At 47.2% G+C, this 25,631-nt stretch overlaps 1 protein-coding gene across 1 annotated transcript in view; it reads left to right on the top strand.

Annotated features, from left to right (window-relative positions):
• LOC146173364 (venom metalloproteinase Antarease-like) overlaps window positions 1–23,440 on the top strand; it is a 43,648-nt gene extending 20,208 nt beyond the window's left edge. The window contains exons 12-14 of the mRNA XM_084584985.1: window positions 14,574–14,724; window positions 15,139–15,249; window positions 23,320–23,440. Of these exons, the coding sequence (XP_084441111.1) occupies window positions 14,574–14,724; window positions 15,139–15,249; window positions 23,320–23,373 (316 nt within the window). The 3' untranslated portion in view covers window positions 23,374–23,440. The remainder of the gene's footprint in view (window positions 1–14,573; window positions 14,725–15,138; window positions 15,250–23,319) is intronic.
• Window positions 23,441–25,631: the final 2,191 nt, after the last annotated feature.

Genomic DNA, 25,631 nt, shown 5'->3' with positions numbered 1-25,631 from the left:
TACGACCAAGCATCCGCATTTGCGCGCTCTATTGTTCGCCTGTGGGCATGGATAAGTGCTGTGAATATGTGGTGATGGTCCAATGGCTCTAAGTGAGCATGTTTCCAGGAAGCCTGTTTTGTAAGCCTGTTTTGCTTTGTGGACACTCTGCAAATGCCAAATTGACCCTGCCAAGAGAACGTCTGGAAAAACACAAAGAAACGTCCCCCTGCGGGAAATGCAGGAAGTGCTTTCTTTCTTTTGTTCACCCTTCCAGTCGATAAGCCCTATCGTCCAGTGAGGAATGCCTACTTTCCAAAGGAGACGACAGAGTGACATGTCCGCTGACGTGCAGGACAAGAAAGGAGCATGACGCATACAGCCATTAAGTGATTTCCCAGGAATGCAGGAAAGATTTGCAATTGTCGAAAACGGACAATGCTGGGAGCGGATGCGGCGCCACGTGCACTCGGGTTTCTGAGAAGTAAAACCACTTGTCAGAACCAGCCTGTGGTTTCTTTGCTGAAGAATAGAAATGTACCTCCTCTCCTCGCCGTTCCCAAGCTTTTCCCGCCAACAAGTGATCACGCCCAACGAATGAATGCCGGACCAGTCAGTGCTTCAGACCATCAGTGCAGTGATGTGTTCGATTGGATGCCGATACCTGAGGGGCGTGCCCTGGATTTGGTTGGTCAGCATCTTCAGAGAGGGGCTGGACATAGGGGGTTTTAAGGACGCTGCAGAGCACGAAATGTCGCTCTGAGCCCTGGGTAAACGGCTCATCCAGTCGCTTCTCGCTATGAACTCTTAACGCTTGCCATTTTGCTGATGTACCCTTCTTTTTCGTGTAAATAATCTTGTAAATAAGTTTCTCAAAGTGCCATTAAACCTGCTTGTACATATTTCACCAACTTCGAAGATTCAATCCTACTTCAACCCCGAGTCTCTGCACGCTACCAAGTGAAGGCCGGGTCGACGTAGCCCCAGCGTCACGACAACTGGTGGCAGCGGTGGGATCTGAATCTACAAGCCACAACATCTGATGACTGGAGGTGGGATCTGAATCTACAAGCCACAACATCTGATGACTGGAGGTGGGATCTGGATCTACAAGCTACAACATCTGGTGATTCGAGGTGGATCAGAATCTACAAGCCACATCTTGTGATCAGAGGTGGCATCTTGTCGTGACGCTGGGGCTATGTCGACCCGGCCTTCACTTGGTAGCGTGCAGAGACTCGGGGTTGAAGTAGGATTGAATCTTCGAAGTTGGTAAAATATGTACAAGCAGGTTTACTGGCACTTTGAGAAAACGTATTTACAATATTTACACGAAAAAGAAGGGTACATCAGCAAAATGGCAAGCGTTAAGAGTTCATAGCGAGAAGCGACTGGATGAGCCGTTTACCCAGGGCTCAGAGCGACATTTCGTGCTCTGCAGCGTCCTTAAAAACCCCCTATGTCCAGCCCCTCTCTGAAGATGCTGACCAACCAAATCCAGGGCACGCCCCTCAGGTATCGGCATCCAATCGAACACATCACTGCACTGATGGTCTGAAGCACTGACTGGTCCGGCATTCATTCGTTGGGCGTGATCACTTGTTGGCGGGAAAAGCTTGGGAACGGCGAGGAGAGGAGGTACATTTCTATTCTTCAGCAAAGAAACCACAGGCTGGTTCTGGGGGTTTTACTTCTCAGAAACCCGAGTGCACGTGGCGCCGCATAGGGCTCCCAACATGGTCCCTTTTCGACAATTGCAAATCTTTCCTGCATTCCCGGGAAATCACTTAATGGCCGTATGAGTCATGCTCTTCTCTTGTCCTGCACGTCAGCGGACATGTCACTCTGTCGTCTCCTTTGGATAGGAGGCATTCATCACTGGAGGATAGCACTTCTCGACTGGAAGGGTGAACAAAAGAAAGCACTTCCTGCTATTTCCCGCAGGGGGACGTTTCTTTGTGTTTTTCCAGACGTTCTCTTGACAGGGCCAATTTGGCATTTGCAGGTTGTCCACAAAGCAAAACATGCTTACAAAACAGGATTCCTGGAAACAGGCTCACTTAGAGCCAATGGACCATCACCACATATTCACAAAACTTTTCCATGCCCACAGGCGAACAATAGAGCGCGCAAATGCGGATGCTTGGTCGTAACAGCCTCCTCCCCCGCCAGAAGAGACTCGGAGGGCAGCAGCCGCAGCTGCTGCATGAAGAGACGACTTAATGGCCTGCACGTGAACGCTTGAAGCTCGCTGTTGCTTGTCGCGTTGTCTTGATTGTTGTAGGCCAAATTGCTTGAGCTATCTGAAACTCAACCACATGTCGAAGCAAGCACTCGGCTCCCGTCTGAAGAGACCAGGTCAAAAGAAAACTGCCATTGTTGTTCGAGAAAAGCCCACTCTCAAGACGTTCAGGACCCACGTATGCCTCGAAAACCAAACGTGCTGCTTTACATAGTCATCTATATTCAAGCGCACGAAAAAAAAAAAAAAAAACCTGATTATCAATTTGGATACATGGTGAGGAACATCTCGGACCGCTTAGAAAGAGCGGCTAAGCGCGTCCGCATTCCCATTTAACTTCCCCTTTTTGTATCTTATTTCAAAATTGTACTGCTGTAAAATCAAGCTCCACCTAAGAAGGCGACTGTTCTTCGATGTCGCAGTTTGCAGCCAAGCCAGGGGACAATGGTCCGTCTCTACGGTGAATTTGGCCCCTCCAAGATAGCACTGCAATTTTTGAATGGCCCATACAATGCAAGCGCATTCCTTCTCTGACGCGCAATAAGCCCTCTCTCTAGAACTCAGTTTTCTGCTCAAGTAGAGCACGGGGTGCTCATTACCGTCGTCATCTCTCTGGCAGAGAACAGCACCTAACCCTCGATCACTGGCATCACACTGGACCCTGAATTCTCGGCCATAGTCTGGAGCTCGCAATACCGGACGGCTAATCAGCACAGCCTTCAGGTTTACGAAGGAGGCTTCCTTTTGTTCGTCCCAGACTACATTTGTCGGTTCTGTCTTGCGGAGAGCGTCGGTCAGAGGGCTAGCCAAAGCTGAATAGTTAGGGATGTAGTGATTGTAGTACCCAGTCAGACCCAGGAATGCTCGAATTTCCGTCTTCGTGCTCGGCCGCGGGTAGTCTGCTACCGCAGAAATCTTAATCTCGCTGGGTTTCCTGAAACCTTGACCTACATTGTGACCCAAGTAGTCCACGGTCGCCCTTGCCAGGCAACATTTCTCGGCCTTTACGGTTAGTCCAGCTTGACGCAAAAGGCTCAGTACAGCTCTTAGATGTACCATATGGTCCGCCCATGAGTCGGAAAAAACCGCAATGTCGTCTAAATAAGGCACCGCGAATGTTTCACACCCCTTTAAAACCCTATCCATGAGTCGGGAAAAACAAAATGGAGCATTTTTGAGCCCGAAACTCATCATTGTTGGCTGGTAGCTGCCCGTCGGAGTGACGAAAGCCGCGTATCTGCTGGCGCGTTCAGTGAGCGGTACTTGCCAGTATCCTCGAGTAAGGTCCAGCGTAGTCACATATGCCGCTCTACTGACCTGTTCTACTCTCTCCTCAATATTCGGAATAGGATACACTTGATCCCTGGTGAGAGAATTTAGCTTTCGGTAGTCTACCACAGGCCTAGGGTCTTTACCTGGAGCTTCTACTAAGATCATAGGCGAAGCATAAACGCTTTCCGAGGGTTTTATTACTCCCAATTCCAGCATGCGAGTTACTTCCCTATCCAGAATTTCTCTTTGCCTTGGAGAAAATCGGTAGCACCTTGATCGCACTGGCACGTCTGAAGTCAGCTCAATATCGTGCTCAGTCAAATCAGTTCTGCCTGGCCTGTCCACGAAGCAGGCCTCAAACTCTGTTATTATCTCGCCCAGATCGGACAGCTGGGATTTCTTTAGTTCTCCTCTCTGCTCCGTCTTTTTGAGAAGCTCCTGAGCGTTGCTTCCTTTTCCGCTGAGGCAAATCAAGTTGTCCCCCATCTCCTCGGGAAGGTTTAACGTTAGATTTACCACGGCTTCCCTCTGCACATAAGGCTTCATAAGATTGCAATGATAAATGCGCACTTCTTTACGCCTACCGGGAATTTTCACTGCGTAGTTAGTGTTAGAAAGCTTTGCAACGACTTCAGCCGGTCCTTCCCACTGTACTTCGAGCTTATTCTGCCTTGAACTTCTCAGCAACATCACCTGGTCCCCGATACAAAACGTCCTTTGACGGGCTGACTTATCATAGTACACCTTGGAACGAGCCTGGGCTGACTTCATGCTGGCCTCAACGAGTTCCTTAGTGTTATGTAAGCGATTCAAGAGGTTCAGAATGAATTCTACTACTGTTGGGTCTTCTCCGCGCCCCTCCCAAGCTTCGCGCACCATTCGCAAAGGTGAGCGCAGTGACCTTCCGTACACCAACTCGGCTGGGCTAAATCCAGTGGATTCGTGCGGCACTGACCGCAAAGCGAAAAGCGCTGCAGGCAGGCAGGTATCCCATTCGCGCTTGTTTTCATAGCACAGTCCCCTCAGGACTCGTTTGAGAACAGAGTGCCATCTTTCTACGCTGTTGCTCTGCGGATGATGGATCGAGCTATGCACTACCTTAATGCCGCATCGCTCGAGAAATGAGGTGGTGAGGACACTCGTGAAAACGCTACCCTGATCACTTTGTACCTCGGAAGGGAATCCAACTCGTGCAAACACTGACAGCAGCGAATCCACTACACTCTCGGACGTCACCTCGCGCAGCGGAACAGCCTCTGGAAACTTTGTGGCTGGGCATAACATAGTGAGGATATAACGGTACCCTGACTCGGTCACAGGAAGTGGCCCAACTATATCTATTACTAACCGGTGAAACGGCTCGGTAATGATTGGTACTAACACCATCGGAGCTTTCCACTTATCTTGCGCCTTTCCAACCCGCTGGCACGTGTCGCATGACCGTACAAAATTTTCCGTGTCCTTAAAACATCCAGGCCAATAGTATTCTTGCAACAGCCTCTGCTTTGTTTTCTTTATTCCAAGGTGACATGACCACGAGCTGCCATGGGAAAGTCGCAGTAAGTCTCCGCGGTACTTTTGGGGAACGACTAATTGGTCCCGCTCTACTCCGCGCTTATCCTTGAATAAGCGATACAGCACTCCCTTTCTCATCTCGAAAGAAATATTGTTTGCTGTCTTAGTGGCGCGGTGGCGCTCCCTTATCTCCTGTATATTGGGATCATTGGCTTGCTCTATAGCTAAGTCCTCTCGGGTTCCACTTAAAAGTCTCGTGAGATTACTAGACACTGGCGGCAAGAGGTTACTCTCAAGAACGTCCTCATTCCGCGTCTCATCAAGCTCACTTTCAAGTTGACTTATCTGAGATGCCTCGCTCTCAAAGTTTTCTGACCTGCTATCTTCCGCATTTACCATTGTTTTAACTGCCGTTTCCTCCGCTGTGGATTTTTCTGGAATGAGCAGTGTAGCTAGTTCTCGCGCCTTTGAACGTGTTAAGGCTTGCACAACTCTGTCTCCGAAAAGGATGCCCCTCTTTCGCAGCAGCATGTCCGATTTGTTGGAGAACAAATACGGATAGCACTTAGGAAGCTTTCCTGAAACGGCAGCCTCGGTTGTTAATTCGCCGAAAGGGCCCTCGATGACCACGTTCGCGATTGGCAAGCACACACTCTGTTCCTCAACTACCTGTCGGATCCATGCACACTGTCCTGTATAGTCGGAAGGCGATACATACGCCGGATGGACAACATCCATCGTTGCGGCCGAATCGCGCAGTACCTTGCAAGGCTTCCCGTTGACTACTAGGTCATGCAGGTAGGGTTCTAAAAGCTGCATATTTTCATCGCAGTCCCTGACATACGAGAAAGCAATCTTTTCTTTCCGGCAGTTGACGGCAATGTGACCCTGCTCATTACACCTAAAGCATGTGAGCGGCTTCCTAGCCTCAAGCTTATTCTTTGTGTTCTGCACGTTGGTCACTTCCCCACTTTTCTCACTGCCGTCCTTTCTAGGGAATTTGCCTGAAGAAACCTTCATTTCTTCGTTTCCAACTCTAGCAAAGTGCCTTTCCTGACGGTTTTTCATATGGAACTTGGGATTGCGGGGCCTATCCACTGCTGGGTTGCTGAATTGTCGGCGCGAAGCATACTCCTCAATAAGTTCGGCAGCTTCAGTTGCCGACTTAATTTCGCCTCGGTCCTGTAACCAATTTCTTTCTTTTTCTGGGAGGCAGTTATAAAACTGCTCCAAAAGAATTTGCTCGACTACAGCGTCCCTATCACTGTAGGAATCTGTGCTCTTTAGCCACTCGCCCAAATTAACTCTTAAATTGTACAGGAATTCAGGGTAACTCTCGTCCCTGGACTTAGTAGCTTTCCGAAAACGTTGTCTGAACGCCTCGGCGCTAAGCCTATACTTTCTCAGAAGGCAAGCTTTGACCTTCTCGTAGTTGTCCGCGTCCTCCTTGCTTAGCCGCGCGACAACCTCCGCTGCCTCGCAGGGCAGAACCGTCAATAATCTCTGAGACCAAGTGTCTCGCTGGAAGGACAGTTTTTCGCAGGTTCGCTCAAAGTTAGCCAGATACAGACCGATATCCCCTGATATCACATATGGCTGCATGTACTTTGACCTCTTGAAATCTGCCTCCTTGTTGAGAAGAGGTACCGCTAGCTGGGGACAATTGCCCGACCTCTTGCTCAACTCTAGTTCTAATTTCCGGAGCTCAATTTCTTGGTCCAGCTTTTTTGCTTCTCTTTCACGCTTCTTTTCCTCTTTTTCCCACTCACGTTCGCGCTCCCTTTCCTCTTTTTCCCTCTCAAGTTCACGCTCACGCCTCTTTTCCTCTTTTTCCCGCTCTTTCTGCTCTTTTTCCCGCTCCTTCTGCTGTCTGAGCTGTTCCTTTTTTTGACCGATGAGGTTCCATGCTTCACTGAGCTCCTCATCATCGGCTCCCAAATCTGTGATTGCCTTTATAATCAAAGGTTTTCGTGCCAAACCACTTGTATCAATTCCCAATTCCTCACACAATTGCAACAGTTCCGGTTTCTGCAGCTTTTGTAGGTCCATGATCGCTCCGAGTGTCGGCTACTTCCAAAACAACAGTGCAAACTACCAAACCTAAAGGCGTTTCCACACTCTCTTTACCAGTTCTAAAATCTAACCCTGTTCTAGAACCTGGTCCACATCAGAAGAAAAGCCAAGCACTCACCCACACATGCGATCGATGTTCCGAGCTGCCCTCTTGTTGGCCGATTGTTGCTCCTGCTTGTTGCTTGAGATGCCACCTCCGATCACAAGGTGTTGTGGCTTGTAGCTTCAGATCCACCTCCAATCACCAGATGTTGTGGCTTGTAGATTCAGATCCCACCGCTGCCACCAGTTGTCGTGACGCTGGGGCTATGTCGACCCGGCCTTCACTTGGTAGCGTGCAGAGACTCGGGGTTGAAGTAGGATTGAATCTTCGAAGTTGGTAAAATATGTACAAGCAGGTTTACTGGCACTTTGAGAAAACGTATTTACAATATTTACACGAAAAAGAAGGGTACATCAGCAAAATGGCAAGCGTTAAGAGTTCATAGCGAGAAGCGACTGGATGAGCCGTTTACCCAGGGCTCAGAGCGACATTTCGTGCTCTGCAGCGTCCTTAAAAACCCCCTATGTCCAGCCCCTCTCTGAAGATGCTGACCAACCAAATCCAGGGCACGCCCCTCAGGTATCGGCATCCAATCGAACACATCACTGCACTGATGGTCTGAAGCACTGACTGGTCCGGCATTCATTCGTTGGGCGTGATCACTTGTTGGCGGGAAAAGCTTGGGAACGGCGAGGAGAGGAGGTACATTTCTATTCTTCAGCAAAGAAACCACAGGCTGGTTCTGGGGGTTTTACTTCTCAGAAACCCGAGTGCACGTGGCGCCGCATAGGGCTCCCAACATGGTCCCTTTTCGACAATTGCAAATCTTTCCTGCATTCCCGGGAAATCACTTAATGGCCGTATGAGTCATGCTCTTCTCTTGTCCTGCACGTCAGCGGACATGTCACTCTGTCGTCTCCTTTGGATAGGAGGCATTCATCACTGGAGGATAGCACTTCTCGACTGGAAGGGTGAACAAAAGAAAGCACTTCCTGCTATTTCCCGCAGGGGGACGTTTCTTTGTGTTTTTCCAGACGTTCTCTTGACAGGGCCAATTTGGCATTTGCAGGTTGTCCACAAAGCAAAACATGCTTACAAAACAGGATTCCTGGAAACAGGCTCACTTAGAGCCAATGGACCATCACCACATATTCACAAAACTTTTCCATGCCCACAGGCGAACAATAGAGCGCGCAAATGCGGATGCTTGGTCGTAACAGCCTCAAGCAACAAGCAGGCGCAACAATCGGCCAACAAGAGAGCAGCTCGGAACATCGATCGCATGTGTGGGTGAGTGCTTGGCTTTTCTTCTGATGTGGACCAGGTTCTAGAACAGGGTTAGATTTTAGAACTGGTAAAAAGTGTTGAAACGCCTTTAGGTTTGGTAGTTTGCACTGTTGTTTTGGAAGTAGCCGACACTCGGAGCGATCATGGACCTACAAAAGCTGCAGAAACCGGAACTGTTGCAATTGTGTGAGGAATTGGGAATTGATACAAGAGGTTTGGCACGAAAACCTTTGATTATAAAGGCAATCACAGATTTGGGAGCCGATGATGAGGAGCTCAGTGAAGCATGGAACCTCATCGCCCAAAAAAAGGAGGAGCAGCTCAGACAGCTGAAAGAGCGGGAAAAAGAGGAAAAGAGGCGTGAGCGTGAACTTGAGAGGGAAAAAGAGGAAAGGGAGCGCGAACGTCAGAGGGAAAAAGAGGAAAGGGAGCACGAACGTGAGAAGCTTGAAAGAGAAGCAAAAAAGCTGGACCAAGAAATTGAGCTCCGGAAATTAGAACTAGAGTTGAGCAAGAGGTCGGGCGATTGTCCCCAGCTAGCGGTACCTCATCTCAACAAGGAGGTAGATTTCAAGATGTCAAAGTACATGCAGCCATATGTGATAACAGGGGATATCGGTCTGTATCTGGCTAACTTTGAGCGAACCTGCGAAAAACTGTCCTTCCAGCGAGACACTTGGTCTCAGAGATTATTGACGGTTCTGCCCAGCGAGGCAGCGGAGGTTGTCGCGCGGCTAAGCAAGGAGGACGCGGACAACTACGAGAAGGTCAAAGCTTGCCTTCTGAGAAAGTATAGGCTTAGCGCCGAGGCGTTCAGATAACGTTTTCGGAACGCTACTAAGTCCAGGGACGAGAGTTACCCTGAATTCCTGTACAATTTAAGAGTAAATTTGGGCGAGTGGCTAAAGAGCACAGATTCCTACAGTGATAGGGACGCTGTAGTCGAGCGAATTCTTTTGGAGCAGTTTTATAACTGCCTCCCAGAAAAAGAAAGAAATTGGTTACAGGACCGAGGCGAAATTAAGTCGGCAACTGAAGCTGCCGAACTTATTGAGGAGTATGCTTCGCGCCGACAATTCAGCAACCCAGCAGTGGATAGGCCCCGCAATCCCAAGTTCAGTGTGAAAAACCGTCAGGAAAGGCACTTTGCTAGAGTTGGAAACGAAGAAATGAAGGTTTCTTCAGGCAAATTCCCTAGAAAGGACGGCAGTGAGAAAAGTGGGGAAGTGACCAACGTGCAGAACACAAAGAATAAGCTTGAGGCTAGGAAGCCGCTCACATGCTTTAGGTGTAATGAGCAGGGTCACATTGCCGTCAACTGCCGGAAAGAAAAGATTGCTTTCTCGTATGTCAGGGACTGCGATGAAAATATGCAGCTTTTGGAACCCTACCTGCATGACCTAGTAGTCAACGGGAAGCCTTGCAAGGTACTGCGCGATTCGGCCGCAACGATGGATGTTGTCCATCCGGCGTATGTATCGCCTTCCGACTATACAGGACAGTGTGCATGGATCCGACAGGTAGTTGAGGAACAGAGTGTGTGCTTGCCGATCGCGAACGTGGTTATCGAGGGCCCTTTCGGCGAATTAACAACCGAGGCTGCCGTTTCAGGAAAGCTTCCTAAGTGCTATCCGTATTTGTTCTCCAACAAATCGGACATGCTGCTGCGAAAGAGGGGCATCCTTTTCGGAGACAGAGTTGTGCAAGCCTTAACACGTTCAAAGGCGCGAGAACTAGCTACACTGCTCATTCCAGAAAAATCCACAGCGGAGGAAACGGCAGTTAAAACAGTGGTAAATGCGGAAGATAGCAGGTCAGAAAACTTTGAGAGCGAGGCATCTCAGATATGTCAACTTGAAAGGGAGCTTGATGAGACGCGGAATGAGGACGTTCTTGAGAGTAACCTCTTGCCGCCAGTGTCTAGTAATCTCACGAGACTTTTAAGTGGAACCCGAGAGGACTTAACTATGGAGCAAGCCAATGATCCCAAGAATAAGCTCGAAGTACAGTGGGAAGGACCTGCTGAAGTCGTTGCAAAGCTTTCTGACACTAACTACGCAGTGAAAATCCCCGATAGGCGTAAAGCAGTGCGCATTTATCATTGCAATCTTATGAAGCCCTATGAGCAGAGGGAAACCATGGTAAATCTAACGTTAAACCTTCCCGAGGAGATGGGGGACAACTTGATTTGTCTCAGCGGAAAAGGAAGCAACGCTCAGGAGCTTCTCAAAAAGACGGAGCAGAGAGGAGAACTAAAGAAATCCCAGCTGTCCGATCTGGGCGAGATAATAACAGAGTTTGAGGCCTGCTTCGTGGACAGGCCAGGCAGGACTGATTTGACTGAGCACGATATTGAGCTGACTTCAGACGTGCCCGTGCGATCAAGGTGCTACCGATTCTCTCCAAGGCAAAGAGAAATTCTGGATAGGGAAGTAACTCGCATGCAGGAATTGGGAGTAATAAAACCCTCGGAAAGCGATTATGCTTCGCCTATGATCTTAGTAGAAGCTCCAGGTAAAGACCCTAGGCCTGTGGTAGACTACCGAAAGCTAAATTCTCTCACCAGGGATCAAGTGTATCCTATTCCGAATATTGAGGAGAGAGTAGAACAGGTCAGTAGAGCGGCATATGTGACTACGCTGGACCTTACTCGAGGATACTGGCAAGTACCGCTCACTGAACGCGCCAGCAGATACGCGGCTTTCGTCACTCCGACGGGCAGCTACCAGCCAACAATGATGAGTTTCGGGCTCAAAAATGCTCCATTTTGTTTTTCACGACTCATGGATAGGGTTTTAAAGGGGTGTGAAACATTCGCGGTGCCTTATTTAGACGACATTGCGGTTTTTTCCGACTCATGGGCGGACCATATGGTACATCTAAGAGCTGTACTGAGCCTTTTGCGTCAAGCTGGACTAACCGTAAAGGCCGAGAAATGTTGCCTGGCAAGGGCGACCGTGGACTACTTGGGTCACAATGTAGGTCAAGGTTTCAGGAAACCCAGCGAGATTAAGATTTCTGCGGTAGCAGACTACCCGCGGCCGAGCACGAAGACGGAAATTCGAGCATTCCTGGGTCTGACTGGGTACTACAATCACTACATCCCTAACTATTCAGCTTTGGCTAGCCCTCTGACCGACGCTCTCCGCAAGACAGAACCGACAAATGTAGTCTGGGACGAACAAAAGGAAGCCTCCTTCGTAAACCTGAAGGCTGTGCTGATTAGCCGTCCGGTATTGCGAGCTCCAGACTATGGCCGAGAATTCACGGTCCAGTGTGATGCCAGTGATCGAGGGTTAGGTGCTGTTCTCTGCCAGAGAGATGACGACGGTAATGAGCACCCCGTGCTCTACTTGAGCAGAAAACTGAGTTCTAGAGAGAGGGCTTATTGCGCGTCAGAGAAAGAGTGCGCTTGCATTGTATGGGCCATTCAAAAATTGAAGTGCTATCTTGGAGGGGCCAAATTCACCGTAGAGACGGACCATTGTCCCCTGGCTTGGCTGCAAACTGCGACATCGAAGAACAGTCGCCTTCTTAGGTGGAGCTTGATTTTACAGCAGTACAATTTTGAAATAAGATACAAAAAGGGGAAGTTAAATGGGAATGCGGACGCGCTTAGCCGCTGTTTCTAAGCAGTCCGAGGTGTTCCTCACCATGTATCCAAATTGATAATCAGGTTTTATTTTTTTTTTCTCGTGCGCTTGTATATGTGTGACTATGTAAAGCAGCACGTTTGGTTTTCTAGGCATACGTGGGTCCTGAACGTCTTGAGAGTGGGCTTTTCTCGAACAACAATGGCAGTTTTCTTTTAACCTGGTCTCTTCAGACGGGAGCCGAGTGCTTGCTTCGACATGTGGTTGAGTTTCAGACAGCTCGAGCAATTTGGCCTACAACAATCAAGACAACGCGACAAGCAACAGCGAGCTTCAAGCGTTCACGTGCAGGCCATTAAGTCGTCTCTTCATGCAGCAGCTGGGACTGCTGCCCTCCGAGACTCTTCTGGCGGGGGAGGAGGCTGTTACGACCAAGCATCCGCATTTGCGCGCTCTATTGTTCGCCTGTGGGCATGGATAAGTGCTGTGAATATGTGGTGATGGTCCAATGGCTCTAAGTGAGCCTGTTTCCAGGAATCCTGTTTTGTAAGCCTGTTTTGCTTTGTGGACACTCTGCAAATGCCAAATTGACCCTGCCAAGAGAACGTCTGGAAAAACACAAAGAAACGTCCCCCTGCGGGAAATGCAGGAAGTGCTTTCTTTCTTTTGTTCACCCTTCCAGTCGATAAGCCCTATCGTCCAGTGAGGAATGCCTACTTTCCAAAGGAGACGACAGAGTGACATGTCCGCTGACGTGCAGGACAAGAAAGGAGCATGACGCATACAGCCATTAAGTGATTTCCCAGGAATGCAGGAAAGATTTGCAATTGTCGAAAACGGACAATGCTGGGAGCGGATGCGGCGCCACGTGCACTCGGGTTTCTGAGAAGTAAAACCACTTGTCAGAACCAGCCTGTGGTTTCTTTGCTGAAGAATAGAAATGTACCTCCTCTCCTCGCCGTTCCCAAGCTTTTCCCGCCAACAAGTGATCACGCCCAACGAATGAATGCCGGACCAGTCAGTGCTTCAGACCATCAGTGCAGTGATGTGTTCGATTGGATGCCGATACCTGAGGGGCGTGCCCTGGATTTGGTTGGTCAGCATCTTCAGAGAGGGGCTGGGCATAGGGGGTTTTAAGGACGCTGCAGAGCACGAAATGTCGCTCTGAGCCCTGGGTAAACGGCTCATCCAGTCGCTTCTCGCTATGAACTCTTAACGCTTGCCATTTTGCTGATGTACCCTTCTTTTTCGTGTAAATAATCTTGTAAATAAGTTTCTCAAAGTGCCATTAAACCTGCTTGTACATATTTCACCAACTTCGAAGATTCAATCCTACTTCAACCCCGAGTCTCTGCACGCTACCAAGTGAAGGCCGGGTCGACGTAGCCCCAGCGTCACGACAGCAGTCTTTGAATCTTGCATACCAGGCGCTCGTGACGCAGAGTAAGGAACAGTTTTAACATTATATGTCTCGCATCGCGACCATCAGGCAGCACTAAGGTATTCTGTACCTATAGCCGATGCGCGTCCACTGGTTTTGCTACTGCTTAGAGAATTTTGAGCTGTTCTCAGTGGCCCTCGAACAATGACTTGTGCTGAGCACGGGACTTCGGCTCTCGAAGCTTCAGGCCACTCAGTCATCGCTGTAATGAGACGCTCTGCTTTACTTGTTAAATAGCAGTGACACTATTACTCGCCGGCCACTAATTAGCGTTCCGCAAAAGATTTATCCACCCGAAGCCTGCTCGTAGTTGCTGCGTGAAAAGAATATAGTGTTCATGTGATCTTGCTAACGCAGCAGGAAGGTGCATCGATAATCATTGAAGTGATTATCATTCGGCACAAAATAGGTCTGCTTGAGACCTATAAACAAATGTGGCTAGCCTTGTCTATGAGCTGTTCAAGCCCTGGTAGGCAAGCCTTCCACACCTCATTGTTGTACTTGCTTTAAGTGGTGAAAAATGCCAAATCTAACAGCTGAAGACGAGATACTTCCTAAAAACGTTTACATATACTTGCGTTGCAAATAAAGACTGCCAACATACATTTTCGCAGGGTTGCATACTCTGAATAGCTAGCTGTAGCTGTTACGCTGTGCGATCTGGAGTCCTGCCGCGGTGCCTCAGGCCTCCTCTGGCGCGTAGCCGGTGCCGCTGAGAACCTCCGCTTTCTGCACTGCGCCTCTGCATTGAAGCCCTTCTTTCGTGCTCCAATTACACGAAGCCGCGGCACTGCGAATCGTGCTGTGTCGTGGTGCTTTTCCCTTTTCTTCGCAGAGCCTTTACTATGTTTTGTACTGTGCTGCTTCATTAATACCATTTCAAAACTATAGATGGTTTTCTAATCATACTTTCTGTCATACCCTTTGCCCGCTGGATGGACATCAACACTGACCGGAGGTCATGTCATTTGGAGCTATCGCCGTAACTCACGCGTTGCGAATCACACAATATATTTTACATGAGTACTCCGATATTGGAATCTTCCTGTTTTTTTTTTTTTTCATGCATAACAAAATGATTTTGGTTGCAACTATATATCACTCCTGTTTGACCCCTTCTGCATCTAGAAATCTTCTTCCTAATTGTCTTGCGGTGTCGGCAAGTACAAATTACATGGAGCACTACAAGCAGGTTCCGGGGAAGAAGATTGTCGAGAACTATTACTGCAGAATAATCTTGAAGCAGTATGGATATGGCAGAAATGTCTTCTCAGATAAGGTACACACCTTTTATACTCGTGCATGCAGTTCCATGGTAAGAATCTCTGGGGATCCTCAAGGACTACTTTTGTTTCTAAGGGCACAAAAATATGTAATAATTTCGGTATCTTTGATCGCGCTTTCTTGATGGGAAGTATTTAGAATGAGCCCATATTTGGAGTAATAAAGATGCGCTAAATTTAAAGCTTAACGCCACCTTCTTGTAGTTTGGCAGTTGTAAAAACAAACAAACAAGCAAACAAAAAAGATATATACTTCTCGCTTTACAAAAGTTTTAATCGAGTTTTTAGTCTTGCTTGAGTAACATTCTGTTAAGCGGCTCCGCAGGGACACATTTTAAATCATAACATAATCATTAAGAGAGTTACACTAAGCCGTGGTTCTGTCTTATACTGATATGGCTTACTTTCAGACACCAGATCTAGTCCAAAAATGCAAAATGAGGTGCTACTATGAAAATCGAACTCTGACATACTACAGGGTAGTAAACATGCTGGACGGAATGCTATGTGACAACATAAGCGTGAGTACGTTCTGTCTTTTTCTACACTGAAAATGACAACCACACAATTACATAACGCCAGCTTTGTTCTCTGGGGAGACATCCACATAAGCGACGAATAATTTTACGCAGGTAACGAACTCTAAAAATGTCATCCGAAAGGTTTTCAAGGAAAGTTTTATGGCGCAGCTTTAACCGGTCTTCGTAAAGTTAACTTGGAGTCGAATAACTCTGCGAAACACCTACACAAGAAAGAAAATAGAGCGAAACGTGGCTGTCTATTTTTGTGCTGCTTTCTTGGCAGCATATATAGAAACGGTTTATCTTTAGTTGTGGAAAAAAAGCCATATCAAACACGTTCGCTTCTCTTAAGCATTGGTGCCAGACATCACCATAAAGTGTTGACACACTCAGCGCCCTTGAGTGCTATAGAAATCAAGGTAGCACATAGGAATGGTTCCTGAAAACAGAAAACCGGTTCTTGCCAGTGCCTCGTTTAAATTGGATTTAGTCTTCATTTAAAGAATTATGCCTTTTGTCTGATCCCCAAAGCCCTCTGTCCCTAATATGAACACAAAAACAAGAGAGAGATGCTATTTCTACACAGAAGCAACCATGTTACATGAAGGAAATACCACCCTTTTCTGATATTCGTTACTCTGTCAATTTCAAATCTCGCCAGCATTTCTACGGCCACAAGTTGCATTTGGAATGGAAGGTCAAATATTATTGATTTTCGTATCACTTGAGAGCCTTTTTTTGCATGTATAATCGCTGTTGTTCGGCTGGATAAGCGTCCAAAAAGCATACTCTAGGTATACACTAAACGAAACAACTGGTGAAAAGGGGAAGAAGCTCACTTTAGATATTGGAGGCTGTACAAAGATAGTTCATGCGAACTTCTTGAAAGCCTGTTCTTCGGATCCGATTAACTGCTGAATTTGTGTCGGGCAAAGGATACAGCTCGCCGCGCCCTTTATATGCTGCCTGGCAGCACGACTGATTTGGCGTTAGCATGGTTACATTGTGCTTTAAAGAGGTTTATTTAGGAGATGGCCTCTGACTGCAACATTGCTTCCGTCGCCGAGCAGTTGAGAGCTATATACTCGCCTCCACCGCCAAACAGCCGTCGCGTGCTCGATTTTAAGGCGGAAGCTTTAATGGCTCATCGTTGTCAGCAGGAATGTGTCGGAAAAAGATCTCGCTTTCCTACTTTTCAGTTGGGCGATCGAGGTTTCACGCCACAGGCCGCTAATTTCAAACGAGACCAGTTGTACTTAGGCGATTACTCGCCAAGTAATTAGAGGGTTGGTGTGGTAGTGCCCAAAGTGAGTCTGGGTTGACTTAGTGAATTAGTTAATTACCCAGTTAGTCTGAATAACTAACCGGTACTAATGTCTAACTAGACACTAATCAGTACTAACTAATGATTAATTAGTAATTGACTACTTCTAATTAGTCATTAGTCATGACTGAATAGTCATGAGTAATTACAGACGACTGATTATAACGTCATCACATGGTGACGCTATCGGCAGTGACGTCATGACCGAATGTGACGTCATCATGACGTCACATCAGACCATGTCTAATAACCGGAAGACATAATGACGTCACACCCAGTCATGACGTCATGACTGGTGATGGCGTCACCAGGAGATTCACGCATATACGAAGCTGATCCGGCCGGGCGTCCGTGTGGCGCCATTCATTTGGCGCTTCCTCGAACGCCGCACCACAGAAAATAGACGCAGTACAGCAGGCACCAGCGGCGTACGGATTCCGCCTTGAAGCAGTTTAGTGAGCCAAAGTGCCTCCTGAATTTTTGAAGACACTTGCTGCCTCTCGAATCATCCACCTCCCCGAATCTGATCCAGTATTACTGCCGCGAAGCGTTTCTACTCGTAGTGATTGCTAGGGTGGTTTAGGTGGTGTTGACTGGCCCGCCTCCGTCGTGGGCTCGTATAACACTCGGCACGAGCTGAAATATGTTTAATTTTTTGTGGCATCTTAAATAAAGCTCATTCTTTTTAACGCGGAAGCGCTATTACCTTTATGTCGAAAAAATTTCTTCGTTACTGGCGCCGACTTTCGGAGCCTGAAAATTTACGAGCCTGCTTATGGTTCGCTTTTAACGTAACCACGTTAGCGCCACATGTACAAAAAAAAAATGATATGCTTTGATGGCGTCGATACGCCCCCTCCTTGAAAAGCCGGAACGTCGGAAAATCACTGTCAGTAGTTGGCAGGGGACAAATATCGGGACCCTTGCACCCACGCTTGAAGCCTCGCAGCCTCGAAAAACGACGACCATGTTTTTGGCGGATGGAAATATAACTTTTCACACGATCGCTTTCCTCAACTTTTTCAACCATCTTCTGAAAAAGATGGATTGGTAGATGACATGGCTGGACGTGTGATTGTCGATGGATCGTGTGAGTTCCCGAAGTCAAACGGTAAAGTAGAGTTGGAATGAACTCCAAACTCGGGAAACTCCTTCCGTATGAAAGGGTGAGAGGGGCATAGAACAGCCCGGAGCCATCGTGTCCCCTTTTGAAGCTTCGCAGCGTCGAGAAATCACAAGCATTTCTCTGGCAGGTTGACTCTAGTATTAAGGCGAAAGCCTTCGTAGGCTCGTGAGTGTCCGTCCGCGAGATGTGCCCAATTCTTCGCGAAATTACGCGGGACACCGCGAGATTGTGACGCCATCATCAGGCGATTCACGCATATGAGAAGCTCACCCCGTCGGGCATCCGATCCAGATGTCCGTGCGCGTATTTGGGTTTGCTCGGTACGGTGGCTCCGCAAGGGACAAAACGACAGAAGAGACGAAGAAAGCGGGCTGTTCCGACTAGCATCTACCGCCCCCAGGAGCCGAGCAGCCTAGCGATTAGCGGCGCATGCTTTTTCAATGGGCGTCATGTTGGACGCGGCACTAGCTTGAGAAAGCCTATACTACTACTACTACTGTTACTTCTACTACTACTATTATTATTATTATTATTATTATTATTATTATTATTATTATTATTATTATTATTATTATTATTATCATTATTATTATTAGTAGTAGCAGCAGTAGTAGTAGTAGTAGTATAGAGGAAGACTCGTTTCACGAAGTTGGCACTGAATTGTCTGCAGGTAACGGCCAAATTAACTGGCTAAATATTATCTCCCCAGTTTTAATTATTAATGATAATAATATTAATTTGTTCACAGGAAGGGAAAGGCGCAGTATCTGTCACATGCGTGTCCGTGGACACCTTCATCCCTTGGTGTCCACAGACACAAGTGTGACAGATACTACGCCTTTCCCTTCCTGTGAACCAATCATTATTATTATTTTTAATTAAAACTGTGAAATATTTAGCCAGTTCATTCGGCCGTTAACTAGACAATTTAGTGCCAACTTCGTGAAACGAGTCTTCCTCTACACTACTACTACTACTACTAATGATACTAATAATATTAATAATAATAATAATTAGCAGAAAAATATTACTGGTATTATTATTATTATTATTATTATTATTATTATTATTATTATTATTATTATTATTATTATTATTATTATTATTATTATTATTATTATTATTATTATTATTTCGTAGTAGTAGTAGTAGTAATCGTAGTAGTAGTAGCTGTATTAGTAGTAGTAGTAGTAGTAGTAGTAGTAGTAGTAGTAGTAGTAGTAGTAGTAGTAGTAGTAGTATAGTAATTGTATTATAGGCTCTCTCAAGCTAGTGCTGCGTCCAACGAGACGCCCACTGAAAAAGCATGCGCCGCTAATCGCTAGGCTGCTCGGCTCCTGGGGGCGGTAGATGCTAGTCGGAAAGTCCGTTTTCTTCGTCTCCTCTGTCGTTTTGTCCCTTGCGGAGCCACCGTACCGAGCAAACCCAAACACGCTGTCCGCGTAGCGCCTTTAATTTGGCGCTTCCTCGCACGCTACACCTCACAGCATTCAGAAGCAGACGCAGTAAAGCATGAATTAGTGGCGTTTCGAACAGGCTTTCGCCTCATCGCACTTTAGTGGTCCAAAGTGCCACGCACATATTGGATAAGGCATCTAACTGGTGGCCCCCATATGTACATCTAATTATACTCCTTCATCACCTCATCAGACGTCGTCACTCGGGTGCCATCATAGGAAGAGGAGGGAGAGGGCACCACCAGAGGAGGATGATGAGGCGCTGTCAGAGGAGCAGAAAGAGTACAGATGGCATTACGTTACTGGTCAAGCGGAGGCGCGTGCCTGAGGAGGAAACGGTGGGAGCGTGCTTCGAGGCAGCGCACTGCGCGAGCGAGGTTTAGCCTTTATACGTGTTGGTGGTCTGGAGTGCTTCTGCTAATTTTTTGTTATTAGAGCGCAGCTCTTTGATAATAATAATAATAAATTGGTTCACAGGAAGGGAAAGGCGCAGTAACTGTCACACTTGCTCTGTGGACACCCGAACCGCGCCGTAAGGGAAGGGAGGAAGGTGGGAATGAAAGTGGAAAGAGAGAAAGAGGAGCCGTAGTGGAGGGCTACGGGGTAATTTCGACCACCTGGGGATCTTTAACGTGCGCTGACATCGCACAGCACACGACGCCTCTTCGTTTCGCCTCCATCGAAACAGCTCTTTGATGCCCGTTACTGAGTTTCGTGTCGTCGTCGCCATTGCCGAGCACCGAGTAACGAGCATCAAAGAGCTGCGCTCTAATAATAAAAAATTAGCAGAAACACTCCAGACCACCAACACGTATAAAGGCTAAACCTCGCTCGCGCAGTGCGCTGCCTTGAAGCACGCTCCCACCGTTTCCTCTTCAGGCACGCGCCTCCGCTTGACCAGTAACGCAGTGCCATCTCTACTCTTTCTGCTCCTCTGACAGTCGTCGTCGCCATTGCGACCTCGGCGGCTGCGTTTCGATGGAGGCGAAACGAAGTGGCGTCCGTGTGCTGTGCGATGTCAGCGCACGTTAAAGATCCCCAGGTGGTCGAAATTACTCCGTAGCCCTCCACTACGGCTCCTCTTTCTCTCTTTCCATTTTCACTCCCACCTTCCTTTCCTTACGGCGCGGTTCAGGTGTCCACAGAGCAAGTGTGACAGATACTGCGCCTTTCCCTTCCTGTGCACCAACCAATCCAACCAATCGTCGCCATTGCCCCGCGTAACCAGCTCCACTTTCACTCCCACCTTTCGTGCGTTCCTTACCGTGTGATCAGTAGCCCCGCCGGGGTGGCACAGTGGTAAGATGCCCGACTACTGTCCGGAATCCCGGGTTCGAACCCGACCTCGGCGGCTGCGTTTCGATGGAGGCGAAACGAATAGGCGTCCGTGTGCTGTGCGATGTCAGCGCACGTTAAAGATCCCCAGGTGGTCGAAATTACTCCGTAGCCCTCCACTACGGCTCCTTTCTCTTTCCACTTTAACTCCCACCTTCCTCCCTTCCCTCACGGCGCGGTTCAGGTGTCCACAGAAAACGAGTGAGGCAGTTACCGCGCCTTTCCCTTCCAGTGAACCAATTAGGTATCCACAGAAACAAATGTGACAGATACTGCGCCTTTCCATTCCTGTGAACCAATTATGAAAGGCACGCTACAGAGCTCAAATGAAAGACGTGACCATACTTGGCACACACTGCAAATATAACAATGCATGAATAATGCGAGCGCTCACACCGAACTGTAGGGTAACACGTGCAGTAACCGAGAATTTACACACTCACAGAGAAAAGCATCATATTTTGAAGCTCTTTGGCGCCTGCTCCTGGGTTTCGCGTCGTCATCACCGTCGGTGTCGCCGTCGCCGTTATCCCTCGTAACCAGCTCCGCAGCTGGGGCTCCGCGCAGGCCCACGTGCTGCCTCCCACAACCTCCCGATAACATAATTGCTCTCTTCATTTCTCCCACCTCAAAGCTTCCTTCATGACAGTCAAGAACTGTTAGTGGAGGGTTTCTTGAAAGAATATGTGTGTAAAATAAAATCAGTTCAGTTCAGGCGTTCAGTCGTGTCCGACTCTTCGTGACCCTATGGACCATGTCACGCCACGCTTTCCGGTCTCTCACTATCTTCTTAACATCACATAGCTTCATCTGCAATGCCTCGAGAATGCCATCTAACCATCGCGTTCGCTGCCTACCCCTTCTCCGGCGACCCTCAACCTTTCCCAACATCAAATCTTTCTCCAGCGACTCCTCTCTTCTCATCAGATGACCAAAGTAGCTGAGCTTTGACTTTAGAATTTGACCCTCCAATGAGCAGTCAGGATTTATGGTCGACAATATCGACTGATTTGATCTTCTGGCAGTCCAAGGAACTCTTAAGAGTCTTCGCCAGCACCACAATTCAAACGCGTCAATTCTTCGGCGGTCAGCCTTTTTCACAGTCCAACTCTCGCATCCATACATCACAACTGGAAAGACCATAGCACGGGTTATACGGATCTTGGTTGGCAGACTAATGTCTCTGCTCTTTACTAGGCGGTCAAGGCTAACCATTGCTCTCTTTCCCAGAAGCAGGCGTCTCCTAATTTCATGGCTGCAGTCTCCTTCCGAGGTAATCTTGGCGCCCAAGAACAGAAAATCTGTCACAGCTTCCACTTCTTGTCCATTGATGCTCCAGGACTTGATAGGGCAAGACGCCATGATCTTCGTCTTTTTAATGTTCAGTTTAAGCCCAAACTTCTCACTCTCTTCTTGTACGCGCATCAGAAGTCTCTTGAGTTCCACTTCACTTTCTGCCATTAAAGTGGTATCATCCGCATATCTAAGGTTGTTGATACGTTTTCCAGCAGTCTTCACTCCAGCTGAAGACTCGTCCAGACCGGCCTTCCTCATGATGCACTCTGCATATAGGTTAAATAGGCAGGGCGACACTATGCAGCCTTGCCTCACCCCTTTCTCAATCGGAAACCAATCAGTAAGACCATGCCCAGTTCTGACTGTGGCCTCTTGCCCTTCATAAAGGTTCCTGAGGAGACAGATGAGGTGGATTGGAACTCCCATCTCTTGGAGAGCTAGCCACAATCTGCTGTGATCTACGCAGTCAAACGCTTTCGCATAATCAATAAAGCAGAAGTAAATGGGTTTCTGGAACTCTCTTGCTTTTTCCATGATCCAGCGAAGGTTGGCAATTTGGTCTCTAGTTCCTCTGCCCTTGCGAAACCCAGCTTGCACGTCCGGAAGCTCCCGATCCACATACTGCTGCAGCCTACCTTGCAGGATTTTTAACATCACCTTGCTAGCATGCGAAATAAGCGCGATCGTGCGGTAGTTGGAACAATCTTTGGCACTGCCTTTCTTTGGAATGGGGATGTAAACTGACCTCCTCCAATCCTGTGGCCACTGCAGGGTTGTCCAAATCTTTTGACATAATGTATGCAGTGTGTTAACAGCGTCGTGGTTGAGGTTTTGAAGCAACTCAGCTGGAATACCATCAATTCCGCTAGCTTTGTTCTTAGCAAGGCTGGCTAAGGCCCATTCAACTTCACTCTTCAGAGTTGTCTGTAATTGTGCGTACATGTCTTGCTCGAAGTCTATGCCTCAATCTATCGAAAAAAGGGAAACAGCTTATGAGCTGCGCTCAAATGTCGCATTAGGAAGTAACGTAATCGTTGGTATATACTTTTTTTGCTGTTCGCAGGGATATTGCTATGATTGTTGTGTGAAAGCGCACGAAACACGCTCCGAACAATGTGCGCGAATTTTCATCTTGGCTGCTTCGCACCACTTTTGCGTACAGGATCACCCCCATTCGTATTGAGATGGCTGAAGGCCTTACTAGTTTGTCAATACGTCTCCAGGTTAATGAGGCGTCCGCCTCCACCTTGAAAAAAAGACACAGAATTGTTGAGTATAACCCGACGACGAAAGTTATTATAGTATAGTTTAGGCGAGACACTTGCCCACATTTTTTGCGCCCTACATATGCAACGGAAATTACCTGCACCATTGTTTAGGCCAAGATTAAAAGCAGAAAAACCTGCGAAAATCTTCACCTGCCTGAGGATTATTGTAGATAATACGAGCTACTCCACACATGAGATGTAGATCTGATTATACTGTCGCGAGTGTCTTGAATAACTAAAGCAAAATTTCTCTCTTTCTTACAGAGATGCAAGAGGGGAATATGTGGAAATCACTCTTGGGCCCACATAAATACTTAAAGATCAGTGTAGAGAATATTCTATTTCCTGTGATGGGAGCAAAAGGTTTGAGTCGAATAAACGCAGTTAGAAATTCTACTTCGTTTACTCTCCTTTTTTTTTTTTTTTTTTCTGCTGTGACATCATTCTGATCGCTTAGGTGCGGATATTTATCGTAGCTCCTTGAGCGTCAGCTGAGCAAGACCAAAAAGACAAAAATGTGTACATTACTGCTCCTTGTTATATCTCTAGTTCTACTTAAGTTGAGGACAACCCAGAGGGCTATGGAACGAAAAATGGTAGGGGTAACATTAAGAGATAGAAAGCGTGCAGAGTGGGTCAGAGAAATAACTCAAGTTACCGACATTCTAGTGGATATTAAGAAGAAGAAATGGGCATGGGCAGGACATGTAGTGCGAAGAGAGGATAACCGATGGTCGCTGAGGGTAACAAGCTGGATTCCAAGGGAAGGAAAGCGTAGCAGGGGGCGGCAGAAAGTTAGGTGGGCGGATGAGATTAAGAAGTTCGCAGGGGTCAAATGGATGCAGCTAGCACAGAACCGGGTTAAGTGGAGAAATATGGGAGAGGCCTTCGTCCTGCAGTGGGTATAGTCAGGCTGATGATGATGATGATGATGTTATATCTCTGAGCAGTATAGAGACAACCAGCGCGTCCATATTGTTGTTACCAAATTCATCCCACATTTTATTTTCGGTTGGTAGCATGTACAAGAAGGTTCAGGTAACTGCAGGTTTGTTGAAGGGCACCGGGAAATTGAGCTGGAAAAATTCAGCTGTTTTATACGCAATACGTCATGACCATGAGCATCATGGAATTTGAAACAACGCTAACATCATCTTGAACAAAAAAGGGAAGTTCAAGGAGTCAAAAAACAGCACACCAGACGGCTTTTTGGTAGTTAGCTACAAGGTATTTGCTAAGGTAATTGTTAACAGAATGAGATCATCCTTACACTTCACTCAAGTAATTTCACAAAAACTCGTTGAAATTAAATGACGCCCACACTATCAACGAAGTGATAGAGAAATGCGTAGAATTTAGCTTATATTACTTAATTTTGACTTCTAAATTCAGTGAAATATCATCAAAGAATTCGACATGTTAGCATGTCAAGCAGGCACTGCGAAACTAGGGTGTAAATGAGCCCTGTTAACGTCTAAAAGATGTGTATAGAGTGGGTGCACAACAGCCATAGCTCTTCATGAAGAAAACAATAAAATTATCAACTCTCCCATGATCAAGAGTAAATGAAAGTATGAAATGGTTCACGTTATCGGCCAGGTTGAGCAGATTCTTCTGTGTGTAACTCGTACAACGATCACTTTACGCAATACGCTGCCTACCTCTTCATTTTTAATGTTACTTTTGTTCGGCCTAATTAAATAGCTGTGATGGTGACGGCTTTTAAATGCAGAATGATGCGGAAGCTTACGCGGCCACGATGCGATGGAGAGCTAACAGGAATGTAGGAGAAGCAGTGCGCTCGAATGCTCCACTATCCGTGTACACATCCGCGTGTTAAAGGAGAAAACACCTTGAGCTGAAGCCACAGCACCGGACACAACGAGCATATGGGACCGTGGAGTAATCCTTGAAGACGGCGTGGAAGCCGTTGTTCCACGCAGCACCCCCCTCACCCTGGAGCGATGTACAAACCATATTGTTAAATCTTGTTTGATGTCCGGATGATCCCGTTATGGCTGTCGGATGACAGGAAATCTGTGGCCGCATGTCGGCTCTCGGTTTTGGCTCGGCGTCACCTGGAGGTCACTACATTAAGGTTTGACAAGACAGGAAATAGTTAAGCAACACGTCTATAAAAAGAAAGACTGTCAGCCTGGTTAAAAAGATAGCAGCTTGAGTTGCATCTTGAGTTCCGAGTACCATGAGGGGCAGGTCACTCTTTTAGGTGAAATATATCAAGAACCTAATGCTCACGCCTGAAACGACTGGAAAGGTAGGAATGATAATTAACGCATCTAAAAAATCTAGAAAACCGTGAGTAAACGACAGTTTATATGAAAAGCGAAGCACAGCGCCCAGATAGAACATAAGTATTAGGAGGCAAGAAGTGATAAACCAGACAGCGTATACGGAATATTTTGGAAACAGATTTTTGGGGTGAGCTATACTGAAACAAAACTGTGACCTTAAAAAAAATTTTCATAGGTCATTGAGTCCATAACATACACATTTAAGGTTGCCTAAATTAAGACACTGTGGGGTAGTATTGTAACAAATAGCAGGAAAATCGAAAT

The sequence above is a fragment of the Amblyomma maculatum genome, chromosome 11, assembly GCF_055883805.1.
Source record: "Amblyomma maculatum isolate TAMU_Amacu chromosome 11, ASM5588380v1, whole genome shotgun sequence".
NCBI lineage: Eukaryota > Metazoa > Arthropoda > Arachnida > Ixodida > Ixodidae > Amblyomma > Amblyomma maculatum.
This window is presented reverse-complemented; position numbering and strand designations above follow the sequence as displayed.